Source organism: Strigops habroptila, chromosome 14 (genome assembly GCF_004027225.2).
Source record: "Strigops habroptila isolate Jane chromosome 14, bStrHab1.2.pri, whole genome shotgun sequence".
Lineage (NCBI taxonomy): Eukaryota > Metazoa > Chordata > Aves > Psittaciformes > Psittacidae > Strigops > Strigops habroptila.
The window spans coordinates 2087477-2105245 of NC_044290.2; the positions used below are offsets into that span (position 1 = coordinate 2087477).

At 44.5% G+C, this 17769-nt stretch overlaps 1 protein-coding gene across 1 annotated transcript in view; it reads left to right on the forward strand.

The window, feature by feature from the left end:
- The window catches only part of LOC115616510 (myosin-3-like), a 44667-nt gene that overhangs the window by 16104 nt on the left and 10794 nt on the right, over window positions 1–17769 (forward strand). Inside the window, exons 21-39 of the mRNA XM_030505818.1 lie at window positions 66–533; window positions 709–951; window positions 1290–1466; window positions 1547–1692; window positions 1779–1869; window positions 2872–3261; window positions 3370–3496; window positions 6644–6762; window positions 7270–7466; window positions 7735–7918; window positions 8125–8314; window positions 8918–9042; window positions 9233–9541; window positions 9627–9830; window positions 9958–10083; window positions 11384–11554; window positions 11647–11751; window positions 11828–11923; window positions 12048–12185. Of these exons, the coding sequence (XP_030361678.1) occupies window positions 66–533; window positions 709–951; window positions 1290–1466; window positions 1547–1692; window positions 1779–1869; window positions 2872–3261; window positions 3370–3496; window positions 6644–6762; window positions 7270–7466; window positions 7735–7918; window positions 8125–8314; window positions 8918–9042; window positions 9233–9541; window positions 9627–9830; window positions 9958–10083; window positions 11384–11554; window positions 11647–11751; window positions 11828–11923; window positions 12048–12185 (3606 nt within the window). The remainder of the gene's footprint in view (window positions 1–65; window positions 534–708; window positions 952–1289; window positions 1467–1546; window positions 1693–1778; window positions 1870–2871; window positions 3262–3369; window positions 3497–6643; window positions 6763–7269; window positions 7467–7734; window positions 7919–8124; window positions 8315–8917; window positions 9043–9232; window positions 9542–9626; window positions 9831–9957; window positions 10084–11383; window positions 11555–11646; window positions 11752–11827; window positions 11924–12047; window positions 12186–17769) is intronic.

Below are 17769 nucleotides of genomic sequence, written 5' to 3' on the forward strand. Positions count from 1 at the left end.
GCGAAATCATTCACTGCATTCAAATAGAAGGCCAGCAATGACTGATCTCCGTTCTTCCCTTGCAGGTGTTCTTCAAGGCAGGTTTGCTGGGTGTCCTAGAAGAGATGAGAGATGATTGCTTAGGAAAACTCATCACACAGACACAGGCCTTATGCAGGGGATACCTCAGGAGGCTTGAATTGAAAAGAATGTTAGATCATAGGTGTGTATCTTCTGCGAGGTCTGCTTTCTCAAGATGTGTTTTTTTCAGAGTACTGATGGATCGCTTTGATTTCAGGGAGTCTATCTTCTGCATCCAGTACAACATCCGTGCGTTCATGAACGTCAAGCACTGGCCCTGGATGAAGCTGTACTTCAAGCTAAAACCCCTTTTGAAAAGTGTGGAAACTGAGAAGGAAATGGCCACGATGAAGGAAGAGTTTAAGAGAACAAAAGAAGAACTGGCTAAATCAGAAACCAAGAGGAAAGAACTGGAACTAAAAATGGTGACTCTGATGCATGAGAAAAAGGCTCTGCAGCTGCAAGTACAGACTGTAAGTAATTTAAGACCATTTTTGGCTCCTCAATTACATTAGGTTTGTCTGAGTGTTCAGGAAAGGACTGAATGGAAATTCTGTTATTTCGTGTCCCATTTGCACAATGAGCACATGGTTTCTGTGTCAGTTCCAATGTGTGGCAATGAAACACGTGTCTGTTTTCTGTAAAAAGGAAAATGAAAATCTGGCTGATGCTGAAGAAAGATGTGACCAGGCGATCAAAGCCAAATTCCAGCTGGAAGCAAGAATGAAGGAGGTAATGGAAAAACTGGAGGATGAAGAGGGGATAAATGCTGATCTGGCAGCCAGAAAGAGGAAACTGGAGGATGAATGTTCAGAACTGAAGAAAGATATTGATGACCTTGCGTTAACATTGGCCAAAGCTGAAAAAGAAAAGCATGCCACAGAAAACAAGGTACTTTAAATTTCTGCTATTTACATGTTTATTAATAGTTGCTCTGTCTGTAGATAGGATGTAAAGGTGCAGCCAACTTGAACAATAACATGATGTATGGGCCTGGTGCAGAATTTGGTCACCTCTATTGCACAGAAAAACCAACCTGTAAGCATACAACAATGCATTAAAATGCAAGTTCAGAGTTGCTTTGTGACTTCAGAAGGGTAATATATAAGCAGAAAGGCTGTATAGTTTGACCATGTAGTCTAGCAATGAGTTTATTGCCTTTGTGTGATCACTAGCCTATGGAAAAGCCAAAATTATTAGTGACCTTCAAGTATTTTGCCTTACAATAGGTTAAAAATCTAACTGAAGAAATGACAGGTTTAGATGAGACTGTTGTGAAGTTAGACAAGGGGAAGAAGGCCCTGCAAGAAGCACATCAGCAGGCACTGGATGACCTGCAAATTGAGGAGGACAAAGCTAATACCCTCACCAAAGCCAGGATCAAGCTGGAGCAACAAGTGAACGATGTAAGCATGTTCAACACAAGGAGACAAGGCAGATTCTTCAGTTGTTCCGTCAGTCATCCTTATATATATTCATGTTACAGGTTGAAGGATCTTTAGAACAAGAAAGAAAAGTTTGTATGGACCTTGAACGAGCAAAGAGAAAGTTTGAAGGAGACTTGAAACTTGCCCAGGAAACCATAGTAGATCTGGAGAATGATAAACAACACTTAGATGAAAAATTAAGGAAGTATGATTGAAAAATAGCAACAAATTTATTATTTGGCTTTTCTCTGGACATATTTTCTCTTTATTAAAAGAACATTTCCTTCACAGGAAAGACTTGGAATTTAACGAGATGCAAAATAAAATTGAGGAACAGCAGAGTTCAGGTATTCAACTGCAGAAGAAGGTCAGAGAATTGCAGGCAAGAGACTTTCTGGAACTACTTTTTTGCTTGTTTAAGCTGCAGTAGCCTGAAAAATGCTTGTCCATGGTTGGTAACATAAAATCTCTGACCTAGCCACAGTAGTTACCTCAATACACTGTAATAATTTTCTCCACAGAAGTGTGGTGGGTTGGCCCTGGCTGGGCACCAGGTGACCACCAGAGCTGCTCTATCACTGCCCTCCTCAGCTGGACAGGGAGAGAAAATATAATGAAGGCCCGTGGGTCAAGATACAGACAGGGAGAGATCACTCAGCAATTATCATCATGGGCAAAACAGACTTAACTTGAGGAAATTAGTTTCATTTATTACCAATCAAACCAGAGTAGGGTAATGAGAAACAAACCCAAATCTCAAACGCCTTCCCCTCACCCCTCCCTTCTTCCCAGGCTCAACTTTACTCCCATTTTCTCTACCTCTTCCACCCCAGCAGCGCAGGGGCACAGGGAATGGAGTTTCTGGTCAGTTCATCCCATGCTGCCTCTGCCACTCCTTCCTCCTCAGGAAGGGCACCTCACCTCCTCTCCACATTCCTCCCCTGCTCCAGCATGGGTCTCCCTCCCATAGGAGAGAGTCTTCCATGGACTTCTCCAACATGGGACCTTCCCATGGGCTGCAGTTCTTCACCAACTGCTCCAGCGTGGATCGCTTCCATGGGGTGCATCCTTCAGGATCAGACTGCTCCAGTGTGGGCCCCCCACAGAGTCATAAGTTCTGCAGCAAACCTGCTCCAGCGTGGGCTCCTCTCTCCAAGGGGCCACAGGTCCTGCTAGGAGCCTGCTCCAGCGTGGACTTCCCACAGGGTCACAGCCTCCTTTGGGCATCCCCCTGCTCCATCGTGGGGTCCTCCATGGGCTGCAGGTGCTTATAGTCTCCAAAACAATGGCCTTGGTATTCTACTATGACAATTAGGTGTTACACTAAGCACTGAATTGTCTGTTCCCTTAGTAATTCCTGATGTGCTTTTTCTTCATTATACAGGCCCGTGTGGCAGAGCTGGAAGAGGAGACTATGAGTGAGAAAGCGATGCGGGCAAGGGCAGAGAAGCATTGTCATGAGCTGTCGAATGAACTTGAGGGAATCAGTCAAAGACTTGAAGAGGCTGCAGGAGCCACCACTGCTCGAAGTGACCTCAACAAGAAGTGTGAGGCCGAGTTCCAGAAGATGCGTCGTGACCTCGAAGAGGCCACGCTGCAGCATGAAGCCACGGCTGCTGCCCTGCGGAAGAAGCACGCGGACAGCACTGCTGAGCTTGGGGAGCAGATCGACAACCTGCAGCGAGTGAAGCAGAAGCTGGAGAAGGAGAAGAGTGAGCTGAAGATGGAGATCAACAGCTTGGCCAGTAGTACAGAGACCATTACTAAATCCAAGGTGTTTCTTTATAAGTTAAATACTTGCATTGGCTTTGTTTCTCTCTGGTGGGAGGTTAATACATTACAAACACACATACACAGGTTCCACTTTCTTACTCTCTTTCAGGCTCATCTGGAAAAAATGTACCGCACCCTGGAAGACCAGATGAGAGATATAAAAGCCAAATGTGAGGAAAACCAGAGAAACATGAATGAGATGGTGATCCAAAAAGCTCAGCTGCAGACAGAGTCTGGTAAGGAAGGCGCAAAGATCTGCTGAGGGCATATTTTTTCCCATGCCCTCTAAGGTGTACCGTGAGTAAGACTTAGTTGTACCCAAGGTGCATGTTCTACTTCCAGACTCACTGGTACAGGCACAGACAGCATTAGAAATAAATCCAAGGCAGTGAGTCCATGAGTGACACTTTAAAGTTCATATGCCAATTACAAGCATTATTTGCTTAGGTGACTAATTCCTAGAGTGATGTGGCATAGCTGATTCCATGCAGAGGCACTGGGAATTCAGGACTGTTCCAAATGATTTAAGCAACCTGTTAGAACTGCAGTTACTCCTCCAAGAGTATGCATATTCACTGTGTGCACAGTGTCTCTGTGTGTGCTGCCCTCATGAAGCTTGTAACTGCTCCCATGCAGACTTGTTGGAACAGTGGGTATGATGAGCATGAATGCTCCTTGGTCTGGTTGACTGCAAGGTCAGGCATCTCAAATTAAAATGCCACTGAATTGACTTAAACTAACCTGAATTTTAGGGATTTTACAGAACAGCAGGTCAGGGAGTTCTGGAATTTGCTGTTCTAGCAGCTGAAGCACAGAGCTACACCTGCCATGAAACCCCTTTTTGTGTGAATGCATATGGATTTATGTGAATGAGCTCTATAGCCACATCTGTATGTGAGTGGCGATACAGTTACAAGGGAACAGCATGCCGAAGAGCTCATTGCATGTGAAAGTCTCCCAAAATCTGGTAATCCCTGGAGGCTAGTAGTCCTGATGAACCCACGAGAACTGCCAAACTTAGAACACTAAGACCTGTAAAACCAGCCCAAAGCCACTGGCAAACACCATCAACAGCATCAACAGTGGGTTGTATAACTGGGACCACATCCGGGAGGATGGTGGCTGCTGTATGCAAAGACTACAGCATTAAATATACCACCTGATGAAACCAGGAGCCCCTAAGGGTCTTTTTGACTAAGACTGGCCCATCACTATGATCCTCTGCTTCTGAGGAAAGATATGGGGTTGGCCTTCAGGTATTGCTCCTACTAGGGAGATATGAGTGAATGTGTGTGTGAGTGGGCTGTGAAGAAATACATACCTGTGCTGTGTTCAGAGTTGCCTGGCATTAAGAGCTCGAGGCTAATAACTGTAGTGACTTTATTAATAAAAGGTGTTCAACTAGATACAGGTTGTGATCTGTGACTCCCCCATCTCCATCCCTTAACAGGGAAAAGGGCATTTAAACACCGTCTGGTGGAGAATGTCACGTGGGATACACAGACTATAACCACATTCTTCCTTCTTTTCTTCTGAGCGACCTTTCTGAAGTGACCATGCTTACAAGATGATGGTATAGATCTGACCAGTTTGTTGTAATGTCATTGTGCATAGTGCTCAAGAGGAATCTAATAACAAAATGGAAAGCTTGACAAAAAACATAAATTGGCTTAGGAAGTCTGAAAAAGACAGTATTAGAGGGCTACAAGCAGACCCAAGAATTCTAGAGGTGACAGCATGGGCTATAGGTACCATTCCAAGAAAGAAGAGAGATGTTACTTCAGCCCACAGAACAGGATTCCTATATAGAATCATAGAATGGTTTGGGTTGGAAAGGGCCTTAAGATCATCCAATTCCAACCCGCTGCCACAGGCAGGGATGCCTCCCACTAGACCATGTCGCCCAAGGCTCTGTCCAACCACTATGGGAAGCTGCTAAAGCATTCTGTGTCAGCTGAGCCAGTGTGACAGCATAAAATCCTACTGCTTTAACATGGAAATTGTGTTTTAAAAGAAATAATTGAGCAAGTCTAAAGCACGTTTTCTCTTTAGAAAAAGAATATAATCTAGTGGTTCAAAAGTGTAAGAAGGGATACAACTGGAATTAGAGAATCAGAAAAAAAGAAAAACAACAGGAACATTTTTAAGGATTAAAATACACTGTGAAATGTTTCACCTCAAAGCAAGGGAGGGCTCCAAAGGGACCTGATCATAAAAAATGTGCAGCTAAAACTGGATGCTTGCAAAAAGCAGATCAGGATGTAAAAATGAAGAAGAGCTGCTGACCTGCTGAAAGTGATGAAGAATTAGAATGGGAGTCAGGAGAAAACAGTTTCTGGGATAATACATATGAATGGAAAAAAGAAGAGGAGGTGGTAATAGCAGTGACTACTACCACCATCCCACAACAGAGAGGTACTGCAGATCAGACCAGTGTTGTTCCATCCTTTGCTGTGAGTTCTTTTAATGTAAGACTTTATGTAAGCTGAAAGAAAGAACAGTAGTGGGTTGGGCTGTGGCACTTTTAGAATCTGTTGCAAACATTTAATAAAGTAGGAATGAAACAGGTAAACTGATTTTTGATGTCACACAAACTTTGTGTGACAGCAGCTCTTAGCCAGGTTAAACATCATGCACCAGGGGATCTATATATGGCTCTTTTGACTGCCTTAAGTCAGATTGCCCAACAGACAGGTAAGACAAAAACAGCATTGGCAGCACTAATATTAATCCTTGAGACATGATGGGGAGTCACTCAGATACAGGCAAGACGAAATACCATGTGCCACTCACCCTTTCCTGTTGATGGAGCACAGGTAGCTCTGGTCCTCTGGCAGCAGCAACGATGAATCAGGTTCCTTGTAGCACTGGGTGCCCAAATGCACTGCACTGTATATTGCAAATGCCTGTGTGGAAAAAAAATAGGGAAACCTATCTGGAAATAGTTGTGGAGATAGTACAGGATATTACTAAGTAGGTTTGAAACCCTAGAGAAATTAAGTGCTATGCACTTAAAGCTGAGAGAGTTGTGGGTTAAACATGCATATATGGGAGTCTGAATGAACAGTAAAACTCATGACTGAAGCAGAATAGGAGTAATATTGAAGGAGATACGTGTTGGTTACATCTGTCTCATAATTTCATTACTAAACCCTGCATTACTCTGAGGATAAAGATGACATGGTAAAAAAATACATGCAATGAGAATAGTAAAATAAGAATGGTAAAAGTATATAGGTAAAGGTAACAAGTGATCAGATAAACATGTGATGTGTGATTTCACTTGTCTGTTACTGATTATTATTATGCATTATTATATATTATACCTGTTTTCAGAATCTTTAATCCTGACAGTACTGGAAACTTGTCTTCTCCTGTCACAGGTGAACTGAGCCGTCAACTCGAAGAGAAGGAAACCATAACTGTGCAGCTGGCCAGAAGCAAGCGGGCAATTGCACAGCAAATAGAAGAGCTTAAGAGGCAGCTAGAGGAAGAGAGCAAGGTAGTGCTGACCACTGAGCACATGCTAAGGCTTCAAAATGAATCAGGGCCTCAGTTCATTTAAAAAACACTTCTGGAAGTTTGTAAGTATTGTTACCTACAGCCTAACCCAGTAAAATTACCACTGGGCAGGATGTGTAGAGGGAGCACTGTTTTTAAGTGCTTTGCTAAGGATGTCCCTGACATGTGAAAAGTAGTTTCAGTTTTGGTGAAATTTTTTAACTTTAAAGCAATGGTCTATGTGATTTCTTTTGCTTCTGTAGCCCCAGGGAAGAAAAGCTACAGCATATGCCAAGGTGAAAGCACCACCCTTGGTCTTTGTCAGTGGTAGAGCTTTGTCAGTGAGAAAAATTGGTTGCAGCTGAAGATAGCTGCCTGAACAGTTATAAAGCTCTGGCCCTTTGTCTTCTGCCCAAGCTGCAGTGACCATATCTTTAGTGTGCATGGTGAGAGTGTCACCTGCTGGTCACAGCTAACATACATACATGATATTACGAGTAACTTTTAGGCCAAGAACGTGCTGGCCCACGCCCTGCAGTCTGCTCGCCACGACTGTGACTTGCTCCGGGAACACTATGAGGAGGAGCAGGAAGCCAAGGGGGAGCTCCAGCGTGCCTTGTCCAAGGCCAACAGCGAAGTGGCCCAGTGGAGAACCAAATACGAGACGGACGCTATTCTGCGCACGGAGGAGTTGGAGGAGGCCAAGTATGTGGTAGACGAACTGAGCTATCCAGATGTTATGTACATTGTGCAGAACATAGACCTACTTTTAGGGTCTATTATTTTATTGGGGTTTGTGTAGGCACCTAATGAAAACAATTACTTCTGATACTGTACTCAGGAAATTATGTTCATAACTATAATGTTGGGACTAGACGACCTTAAGGTCCTTTCCAACCCTAACCATTCTATGATTCTGTGATAATACGATGATTTTCTGAATCATATGCTTGTTTTCTTTATATTCCTTAAGAAAAAAGCTCTGTCAGCATCTCCAGGAAGCAGGGCAGCAGGCAGAGACTGTGAATTCAAAGTGTGCCTCCTTGGAGAAGATTAACTTGAAGTTACAGGGAGAAGTGGAGGATCTGACAGTGGGCAGGGAGAGAGCAAACACACTGGCAGCTGCCCTTGACAGAAAACAGCAGAACTTTGATAAGGTGAGGAGGGAGCACAGTATCTTTTAAGTCTAGCCTTCCTAGAAGGCCAAACTAATACTCCTTGCTTAAGTCAGTACTGAAATCAAGTTGAGACTAAGTTATAAGCTCCTCTAGAGCATGGCAGTAGGGATTTGCCCTGTTTTCAGAGACTGCAGTGTTTATCTAGTACAGAAAATAACCACAAATAACATTTTCTGTACTAGCAGGAAGTGAAACATGATGTCTTTCAGGTCATGGCAGAATGGAAGGGAAAGTATGAGGAGAGCCAACTGCAGCGGGAAGCTCTCTCTAAAGAATCACACTCACTAAACGCAGAGCTTTTCAAAGTGAAGAATGCCTATGAGGAAACCTTAGATCAGCTTGAAATGATGAAACGGGAGAACAACGCTCTCAAACGTAAGTGTTTGGCTCTGGTTTCCCATTAGCTGTCCACAATCCTACCACAGCAAGGCATGCCCTACAAGCATGGTTGTGGCTGCCAGAGGTACACTAAGTTACAGGACTCTGTCATTGCTATCCTCTCTATTTTAATGGAGAATATAAATGTCTCACCAAAAGTTGTTGAGCAAGTAAGTAAAGTGACTAAGCAAATAAAACCAATGTCCTGGCTTTCCATTATCTACTGCAGAGACATAAGATCAAGGGCATTTAGGTGCTGCTCCCGGTAAAGAGCAAGAGGCTCTCAAGAGGCTGGGCAGCTTGTGAAAATGAATTTTGCAGATGCACTGTGAACATATAATAACAAGACTTGTAGTGTTAACCCGATGGCCTACCCAGAGACATAAACACATGCAGGTATCTTCCAGTGTAAGGAGGGCTGTGAAACCACACTGATGCCCCTGTGTCTATGTCATCATGCATGAGTTGGCTGTATCTGGTTTTATCTGTACATATATATAGAACTGTGTACACCTGTACGTCTGTGTGTTGAACACAGTCACAAAGCCGAGAGTTCAACTTCTCTGGCTGTCCCAGGCTGATGTCATTCTTATCTTACAGAGGAAATAGCTGATCTGACTGAACACATTACTGAAAATGGCAAAACGATTGGAGACCTTGAGAAAGCCAGAAAGCAAGCTGAAGTAGAAAAATCTGAGCTGCGATTAGCTCTGGAAGAAGCAGAGGTGAGTTAGTTTAAATATTACTGGGAAAAGCAGACAGCAGTCTGAAGAGCTTTCTGTTCTCTTTCCTCGGCAGTGGCTATGTGCAAGGTTGACTGCCACAAACTAGGAGTTTGTGTAAGTCACTGAGTACCATCACAATGATTGTATTCTCTGAACTGTTATTTTTGTGTTTGGTTTTCCCCATTCAAAGGCAACTCTTGAGCATGAAGAGGTGAAAATTCTTGGCATCAACCAAGAACTGACTCAGATTAAATCAGAAATCAACAGAAAGATTGCTGAGAAAGATGAGGAGATCAGCCAGTTAAAAAAGAATAATCAAAGGACTGTGGAGACAATGCAGGGTGTTTTGGATGCTGAGATCAGGAGCAGAAGTGAATCCTTAAGGCTGAAGAAGAAGATGGAGGGAGACCTGAATGAAATGGAGATCCAGCTGAGCCATGCCAACCGCCAGGCTGCTGAGGCACAGAAACACCTGCACAGAATCCAGGGAGTTCTCAAGGTCCTTGTTTACCTTTCTGGTTGATTTATTTGTAAGCACAGTATCCAAGAAATTCATTAGGACAAAATTGGCTCTCCACATTTAGGACACTCAGCGGCACTTAGACGATGCTCTGAGGACACAGGAGGACCTGAAGGAGCAGGTGGCCATGGTGGAGCGCAGAGCAAACCTGTTGCAGGCTGAAGTAGAGGAGCTACGGGCAGCCCTGGAGCAGACAGAGCGGTCCAGGAAAGTGGCTGAGCAGGAACTGATGGATGCTACTGAACGTGTGCAGCTCCTCCATACCCAGGTGTTTGCTTTGCTAAGAGAGACATATTTTGGGTGTCCAGAGATTCATAAAGTAATAGTAATTCATGGTCTCACTGTGTAAGAGACCAAATACAAACACTTAAAGCCTCTCTTTTTCTCCCTTATAGAACACCAGCCTTCATAATACAAAGAAGAAGCTTGAAACTGATATGGCACAAATCCAAACTGAGATGGAAAATATTACCGATGAAGCAAAAAATGCTGAAGAAAGAGCAAAGAAGGCAATCACAGATGTGAGGATGTTACTGTGCTTTTCTCTTCGAATTTTCAGGGCTTCCCAATGGCATTGCTGCAGGGAGTTAATGAAAATGCTCGTCACAAGTTGGACAGAGAAACTAGTCTGTTGGCCTGGTTGAAGAGGCCCTCAGAGGAGGATTAGAACAACAGGGAACTTGTCCTGCTGACAAATGAGTTATTAGGGCTGTTGTCGTTGTAATGAACTAAACCCACATTTAGTCAGTCTAAACCAGATTTGTCCAGTGCTGCATGAAAATGTCAACCACAAAATAACCTTGCTGTATTGAAACTAGTAAAGTGGGTAATGAATTTAAAGATGTATCTTTTCCAAATCCTATTGAAGAACTTTTCAACTGAAAATTGTGACTTTCCGTTCAAAATTGGTCCTATATCCTCCTTTGAAAGGCCAGTGAATTCCAGCCAGGAAATAGAGCTGGTGTATCATGGGACCCAACCTGCTGATGATTTTTGATGCATAGGATCAAACCAAAATCTTAACACTTAAAAACATTATTTGGAGTTAAAATAGAAGGAAAACTTCTCCATTTGCTCATGAAAAAAAAAAAACAAAAAACATTTTTATTCACTTTTAATTAAACAGAAATAGAACATTATAATGAATTAGACACATACATACATATAAAAAATTTAAATGCCATTATTTCATTCTCACATTTTTCAATTTAGACTTTTTAATGTATTTTGCTGCCAAAGCAATTTGCTGAATTTTACATTATTTGTAAGCAACATTACTCAATATTTCACCAAAACACTTAATTTGACCCTGTGGAATCAAATGTTTGAGATCAAAATGTATCCTAGTTTTGTCTTCAATAACATAACTGGTTTTAAACTGGTTTCTGCCCTGTAACACTGCCATCCAGGCAATCATGGCAATAACAGGGCATGCACTAAGGCACAACACACAGACTCCATCACATTTCATGTGTATTATGCAGAGAAGCCTCTCAGCTGTGCCAAGTCCTGATCTCAAGCTTTGTTGTGGCTGTTGCTCTACTGCAGGGCACCTGGGTGTCAGTGAAGGTCACAGTAATGGCCATACACTGGGATGGAGCATTTACCCTTTCTTTGTTCCAAGCTCTGCATGTGCAGTAAGGCAGATTTTTTCCTATTCTTTTTCCTGCTATTTCCTATCATGCTTCTACCACTGTCATGCCACAAAGCAGGAAATGTGGTGGCAGGATCATCAGGAACTGGTAACACATCCTCAGATGGTATACAGCGTGCACTGTTCTTTCACATTCTTCCAGTTTCTTGTGTCATCTCCCTTCTAAGGCAGCCATGATGGCAGACGAGCTGAAAAAGGAGCAGGACACCAGCGCCCACCTGGAGAGGATGAAGAGGAACCTGGATCAAACAGTGAAGAACCTGCAGCACCGTCTGGATGAGGCTGAGCAGTTGGCACTGAAGGGAGGAAAGAAACAGCTCTTGAAGACGGAGGCCAGGGTGACTACCAGTGCTGAACATGGGTGTCAAAGATGCTTTTCTTCTCTGTGTCTTATGTGAGGGCTCAAGCCAACTGTTGATTTATTCACCAGATCCGGGAGTTAGAAGCTGATCTGGAAGAAGAACATAAACAATCTGCAGAGGCTACGAAAAACATCCGCAAATACGAACGGCGTGTCAAAGAGCTGACTTTCCAGGTGGGTGTAAAGAGAAAGCAATTCTCCTGATCTTTTGTCTCCCAAGGATGCATAATTGCACATTCCCTTTCTGCAGAATGAAGAACACAGGAAGAACATGATGAGGTTACAAGATCTGGTAGATAAACTGCAGATGAAAATCAAATCCTACAAAAGCCAAGCTGAGGAAGCTGTGAGTCACTAAACTGAAGCAAAAACTTATGCACCATTTCCTAGGACTGTCAGTTTAAAAGTCATCTCTGTGCCCCAGCATGTTGTCAGGGGGATTTTTAATTCCTTTTGTTTTGCCATTTCAGGATGAACAAGCCAATACCAATCTCTCCAAATTCAGAAAAGCACAGCGCAAACTGGAAGAGGCTGAGGAAAGGGCAGATATTGCTGAAAGCCAAGTAAACAAGCTCAGAGCTAAAACCCAAGCAGCCCCTTCCGCAAAGGTAAGCCTTTATTGCAGGAGGCAGGTTGTGCGGTCTGTAGTGTTTGCTCAAGCAAGTTAAGCAGTAGATTTGTGCCTTGCTGGTGGACATAGCCATCACTCAGAAAGGAGTGTTCTGGAAGGAAGAAGCTTTGAAGAAAGGCTGAGAGGGCTGAAGTTGTTCAGCCTGGTGAAGAGAAGGCTTCGAGAAGACCCTATTCTGGCCTTTCAATATATAAAGGGGGCTTATGCGGAAGACAGAGAAAGACTTTTTACCAGAGCCTCTAATGACAGGACAAGAGGCAATGGTTTTAAACTGAAAGAGGGGAGATTTAGGGTGGGCAGAAGAAAGAAACGTTTTACAATGAGGGTGGTGAGACACTGAACAGGTTGCCCAGAGAAACTGTGGATACTTCATCATTGGAAGTGTTCAAGCTCAGGCTGGATGGAACTTTGGGCAGCCCGATCTATTGAAAGATGTCCCTGTCCATGGCAGGAGTTTTCAACTAGATGATCCTTGAAGCTCCTTTCCAACCCAAACCATTCTATGCTACTATGATTCTGTGAGTAGCATTTCAGGCTCTGGTGCCTGAAGGCTCATGAGCCTTCTGGCTAGTTTCATCCCATTTGTTTCAGATTTAAGAAGCGGCCTCATAAAGTGGCAGTAATGAGAGCCAACCTAACTCTGAACATCCCTAAAACAACCTTCCTGTGGGCCTTAGGCAGAATTAATGTTCTGATTAAGTAATATGCAGCAGCACTGTGTCCTCAGCTGAACTTCCCGGGCAGTTGTCTATCTTCAGCCCAGGACTGGTTGGTACAAGATCCAGAGCCTGTTTTTCCTAGTGTGATCTGAGCAGGTGTAACACCTTTTGACTGCACATATCTAGGAGAACCTTGGCTCCAGGCTGCCTTCTGCTTCCCCACAGCATCCTCTTACTCATACAGCATTTTAACTCTAGAGAGATGCTATGGGAGACATGCTTTCTCCTGAAGGCTCTGTCCTGACACACGATAGACAATGTTGGTTCTAACAGAGGATGGTGTGCACCTTTCAGTGAGTCCCTTAATGTGATGCTCCAGTAAAAGGCTTTGATGGCTCAGTGCTTATCAGGTTATCTCACCAAGACCCCAGGGGAAGCACTTGGAAGGTTAAGTCCAGTCCTGAACAAAGTTTACAGACATGAGATTACCTTATAGAGGGAATGCTGAATCTCTAGTTGAATTGAAAGCCTGACAGATTTCAGATATCTCCTATTGGGTATCCCCAGGTAAAGGCAGGTTGAACCTAGTGAGTATGGGTGACTTTCTCTGCAATATGCTGTAGTTTTACATCCTGCTTTGATATTGTGCAGTATACAGGGAGCCTGGGCACCTGGCATGAGTTCTGGATTGTGCTATGAGAGGCCTAAAAATTAAGGATTGTAATGCCTAAATCTTTTAATAGATCCAATGGATCAATACATCCTTCTGTGCTTTCCATTCACTTTCGGAAATGCTGGGATACAACTTATCCCAGAGGATGGGGGTGCAGTGTTGGAGCACTGCAACAGTAAAGCAGCACCTCAGAAAAGCCAACAGTGTTTCTCCATTTCAACCCACCAGTCTGACAGCATGACATCTGGTGATGTGTGGTCTTCAGGGTTACAGACACCACTACATTGACCTGGGCTCTGGTTGCACATCCTAGCTGGATGGTGCATTGAGAGATAATTTTGGGGACCAAAAGACTCATCTTAATATGTGTGGACTAAACAAAGCTTCTCCTTTCCAGGTAGTGTTCAGAAGTGAAAAATGAGCTTCCTCTGGATAACCAGAACTTACACAAAGCATCTTCCTACCTGTGGATTTGCAGTAGATAGATAGAGCTATGCTGGTAGGAGGAAATCTTCCACTTGCTTAAAGACACAAACATTTTCTGCCACTCTGCTGCTGTACCAGTGTTAATAAAGTAGACACCTGCAACTTCAGATGCTCCAAATGTTGATGTTCAGATGAGAGTAATTTTCTTTCTAAGCTAAGGGTTCAAGTCCCACTGCTTCTCTGACCATGTTTGAGCAATCTTGTCCTGACCTTTAAATCTAGGTATTTGACAGGCTCCCTCGATGCCTTCTGCTTGAAAGCAGATATCCTGACCTTGTCAAATGAAGCTGAGAATAAACTACTGTCAGAGCAGATGTGGTATGTCAAACATGCAATGTGAACAGAATTACAGCATTCCTGCTTAGCTTCACTGCTGTATCTCTGCATGGGAGAAGAAGACTAGTCCAGCCTGTGAACCAACAGCCATCTATGTGCATTACAAATCAAGTATTTCTGTTCTCCTTGTAGTCAATCTGCATTTCAGAAAGTTGCCCCACTTCTGAGCTATCCAGTTTTGCAGCTCTGAGCAGGTGAGGACTTGAACTTCAGTGTCTCACATGTTTGTTAAGTTGTAAATAGTTATCAACTGGTCTATAATAATAGCAGCAAAATCTGAGTAGCTGCTTGAAGTTTATCCCCCCAGCCTCTGAACTAGTTACACACATGGGTTTTCACATTTCCTTTAGGAGTATTTGGTAATGATTGTTATGCAGTGGCCAAAGGTTTCCTGTCACTCTGCCCAAAAAATAACCTCATGAAATACTGAGTTGATGAGCTGCAAGATCTTCAGCTTGTCTGAGAAACCTGGAACTTTGATAAACCTTCTCAGTCAGTCTAGCCATTAGTTTCCCCAAAAGCTGTCTTCACACCATGATCTTCTCAAGAGGGGCCTCTATCCACTGTTGCCAGCCTGTGATTTGAGGGAATTGGAATTTTAGTTTTTCACACCGAGACAGATGTGGATGTGTTGCTCTTTTGCTCTCCCAAGGGATGACTTCTGTTTCAGCTCCTCATTTGGAATTGAGGAGCTGAGAGCACAACTGCAGGAGGCTCAGGGCTTGCTGGTAGCAGTGCAGCTCTGTTGAAAGCCTGTGGCCCACTTTGTGTACTGCCAATTTCATGCAGTAAGCATAAAACAGATGATTGAAAGAAATGCATGTCCATGGTCACAAAGCTTCACAGCTTGAATTGCAGCAAGGAACCTCAGCCCATGCTAAGCCATGGTGGCTCAGAACAACATGAACAGAAGCACTGTGCTGCTGGAGAGTCTGAGAGGTGCACACAGCTCTGTCTGCATCCCCATCACACAGTCTGCCATACCAGGGAGACGGTTTTAAAATCCTGTGTGAGTCTACACCTGGGAAGGCTTCTTTGTAGGAACCCAAGCCTCGTCACATGGCACCAAGATGGGGTAAAGCCTTTGTTTTTATCACCCGCCTGTCTTTATGTGAACAGCCAAGGAGGGGCTGGTCACGCTTCCCACACCCAGTTGTACTGTCCTATGGTAGACACAGGGAGATGCCCAGCTAGTGCAGAGGCTCCTGGCAAGGCCAGACTGCTGGAGGAGGAGGAGTCAGTTTAACTTATTAGGGTGCTGGAATGAATAGTTGTGCCTCTGGTCTGCTGAATCAACCAAGTCTTCATCTGCAGGAGTGCTGCGCATGCCTGGGAATGGCTCAGAAGACTGGGTCTCTGCCAAGGGGCCTTGTTCCAAGAGCCAGCATGAGATCCATCCCCTAAGGGTGTGGAACAGCATTTAGTGGCAGCACTTTATAAGCTACTTAGTACATATTGAATTCCATGACCACTTGTTCCTGCCTGCTAGTGCTGCTGCGGTGCATCCGCCCAGCTGAATGTGGGGTCCCGAGGGAGATTGACTTGGCCAGCTGATCCAGCTGGAAAGCTTCTGAGAGAGTGTTTTTCACTCCCCCTGAGACCTTAATGTGCAGATCCAGCTTTGACAAGGCAATGAAAATGAGACAAAAATAAATTAGCATGAAAAAAATCCATACCACAACAAGAAAGATGATGTTAAATGGATTGAAATAAGTCGGGGAGGGAATTTTGATGGCTGGGAAGAGGAAAAGGGGCCTCTCAAACATCCATGGTGCCAAAGACCACTCAAAGATAGTGATCTTCAGGAGGTAATAGGTGAATACACTTCTGGCTCCAGAGGATTTGTTTCACTTGTGTGTGGTTACACAGCCTCTGGTTTTGTGTAGCTTTCATGGGTATGGTTGAAAATGAAGCAGGCAGCCACATGCCCAAAGCTCAGGGACAGGTACACACCCTCAGGCAGGACTTGCCATAAGCATGGCTGGGCAGTGCTGATGGGCTGAGGCTTGGCCTTGTGTCCTCAGCCAATTTCCAGCTCCCTCCTGGACCCCTCCTCCTGGGCTCTGAGGTCCCACAAATCCACCCATCAGCCTTCCCAAGAGTCATTCCCAGGGGAGGAGACAGGGCCACAGAGAGCTCTGGAGGTGGCCCGTGCCAGGAGGATCAGCCCGTCATGTATCTCCCTTCATCCTCAGTGTCAGAAGCTCAGAATAGCACTGCTCTTGCAAGACTCCTGCACGGGGTCATGCTTGTTTGTGGAGATGATCCGCTTCCACTAATAGCTCTCGAAGACATTCCTTGGCGGGTAGGTTGCCTTCTATATCTCAGCAGAACGTGCTGCCATGCAGGAGCTGGACAACTGTGTTGTGTCCTAAGATGGCAGATGCTATTCTTACCCCAGAGAGACTTGCTTCGGCACAGCTCCTTCCTCAGCTGAAAGTTTAAAAACCAGAAACAGGCATGAGTGTGCCCTCTCTGGTAAGAGACAGATCAAGAGTGGCCCCTTGGAAGTCTGTGCAATGAGCTGTGCCAACCCAGCGCCTGGGTGCTCACTGTGCTCCCCATGGGACGTGCTGTCCCACGGGGAACACAGCAGCTGCCCAGGTACTTCCAGCAGTCAGCCAGGGCTCACTTTGGGGTGGATGGGGGCACCCCTTCTCTTGTGAAGCTATGAATTAGAGCAATCCCTGTAGACATTCCAGGCGACGCTGGATGTGGTTCTGGGCAACTTGATCTAGTTGAAGATGTCCCTGTTCATTGCAGCAAGGTTGGACTAGATGAGCTTTGAAGGTCACTTCCAGCCCAAGCTATTCTACTATTCAGTGACCTGAAAGCCTGTTTTTTGCTGATCAGCAAGAGACCCCAATCCATGAATCCTTTCCCCTGTGGGAAGGCAGGTCTTGCTCCAAGCTTGCTCTGGGACTGGAAAGCCATGGAGCAGCAGCAGCCCATGAGCGTGTTCAGATCCAGCATGGAGCTGGGGCCCTGGTGTGTCAAGTGTGATGCCAGCAGCTGAACTTGCCTTCATGCCACTCTCCTTGCAGAAAAATAAGCTTGTGAGTGAGAGATGGAGGAGGTCAGACTAAGCACAGTGCTGAGGTAGGGTTGACATTGGGCTGGGGAGCGCAGGGAGGGGTTTGGGAGATGGAGAGTGAGATGGAGGTTATGAGGAAACCAGATAATTGATTGATAGAGAATGTGGGAGTGGAAGAAATGACAACTCAGCATCAGGTTTGGGGAAAAAAGGTCGGGAGAATATGAGAACTGCTGGGAAACATTACAGTGATAACCCACAAATGCCAGTCTAGCTTGTAGGCCGCTTCAAGAGAGCGTTGTAAAGCTTAGCTTTAGTTTTGGAGAAATAATTTATTTACTGCATTGAATCTGTAAAGTAAAGCAGTATGTTG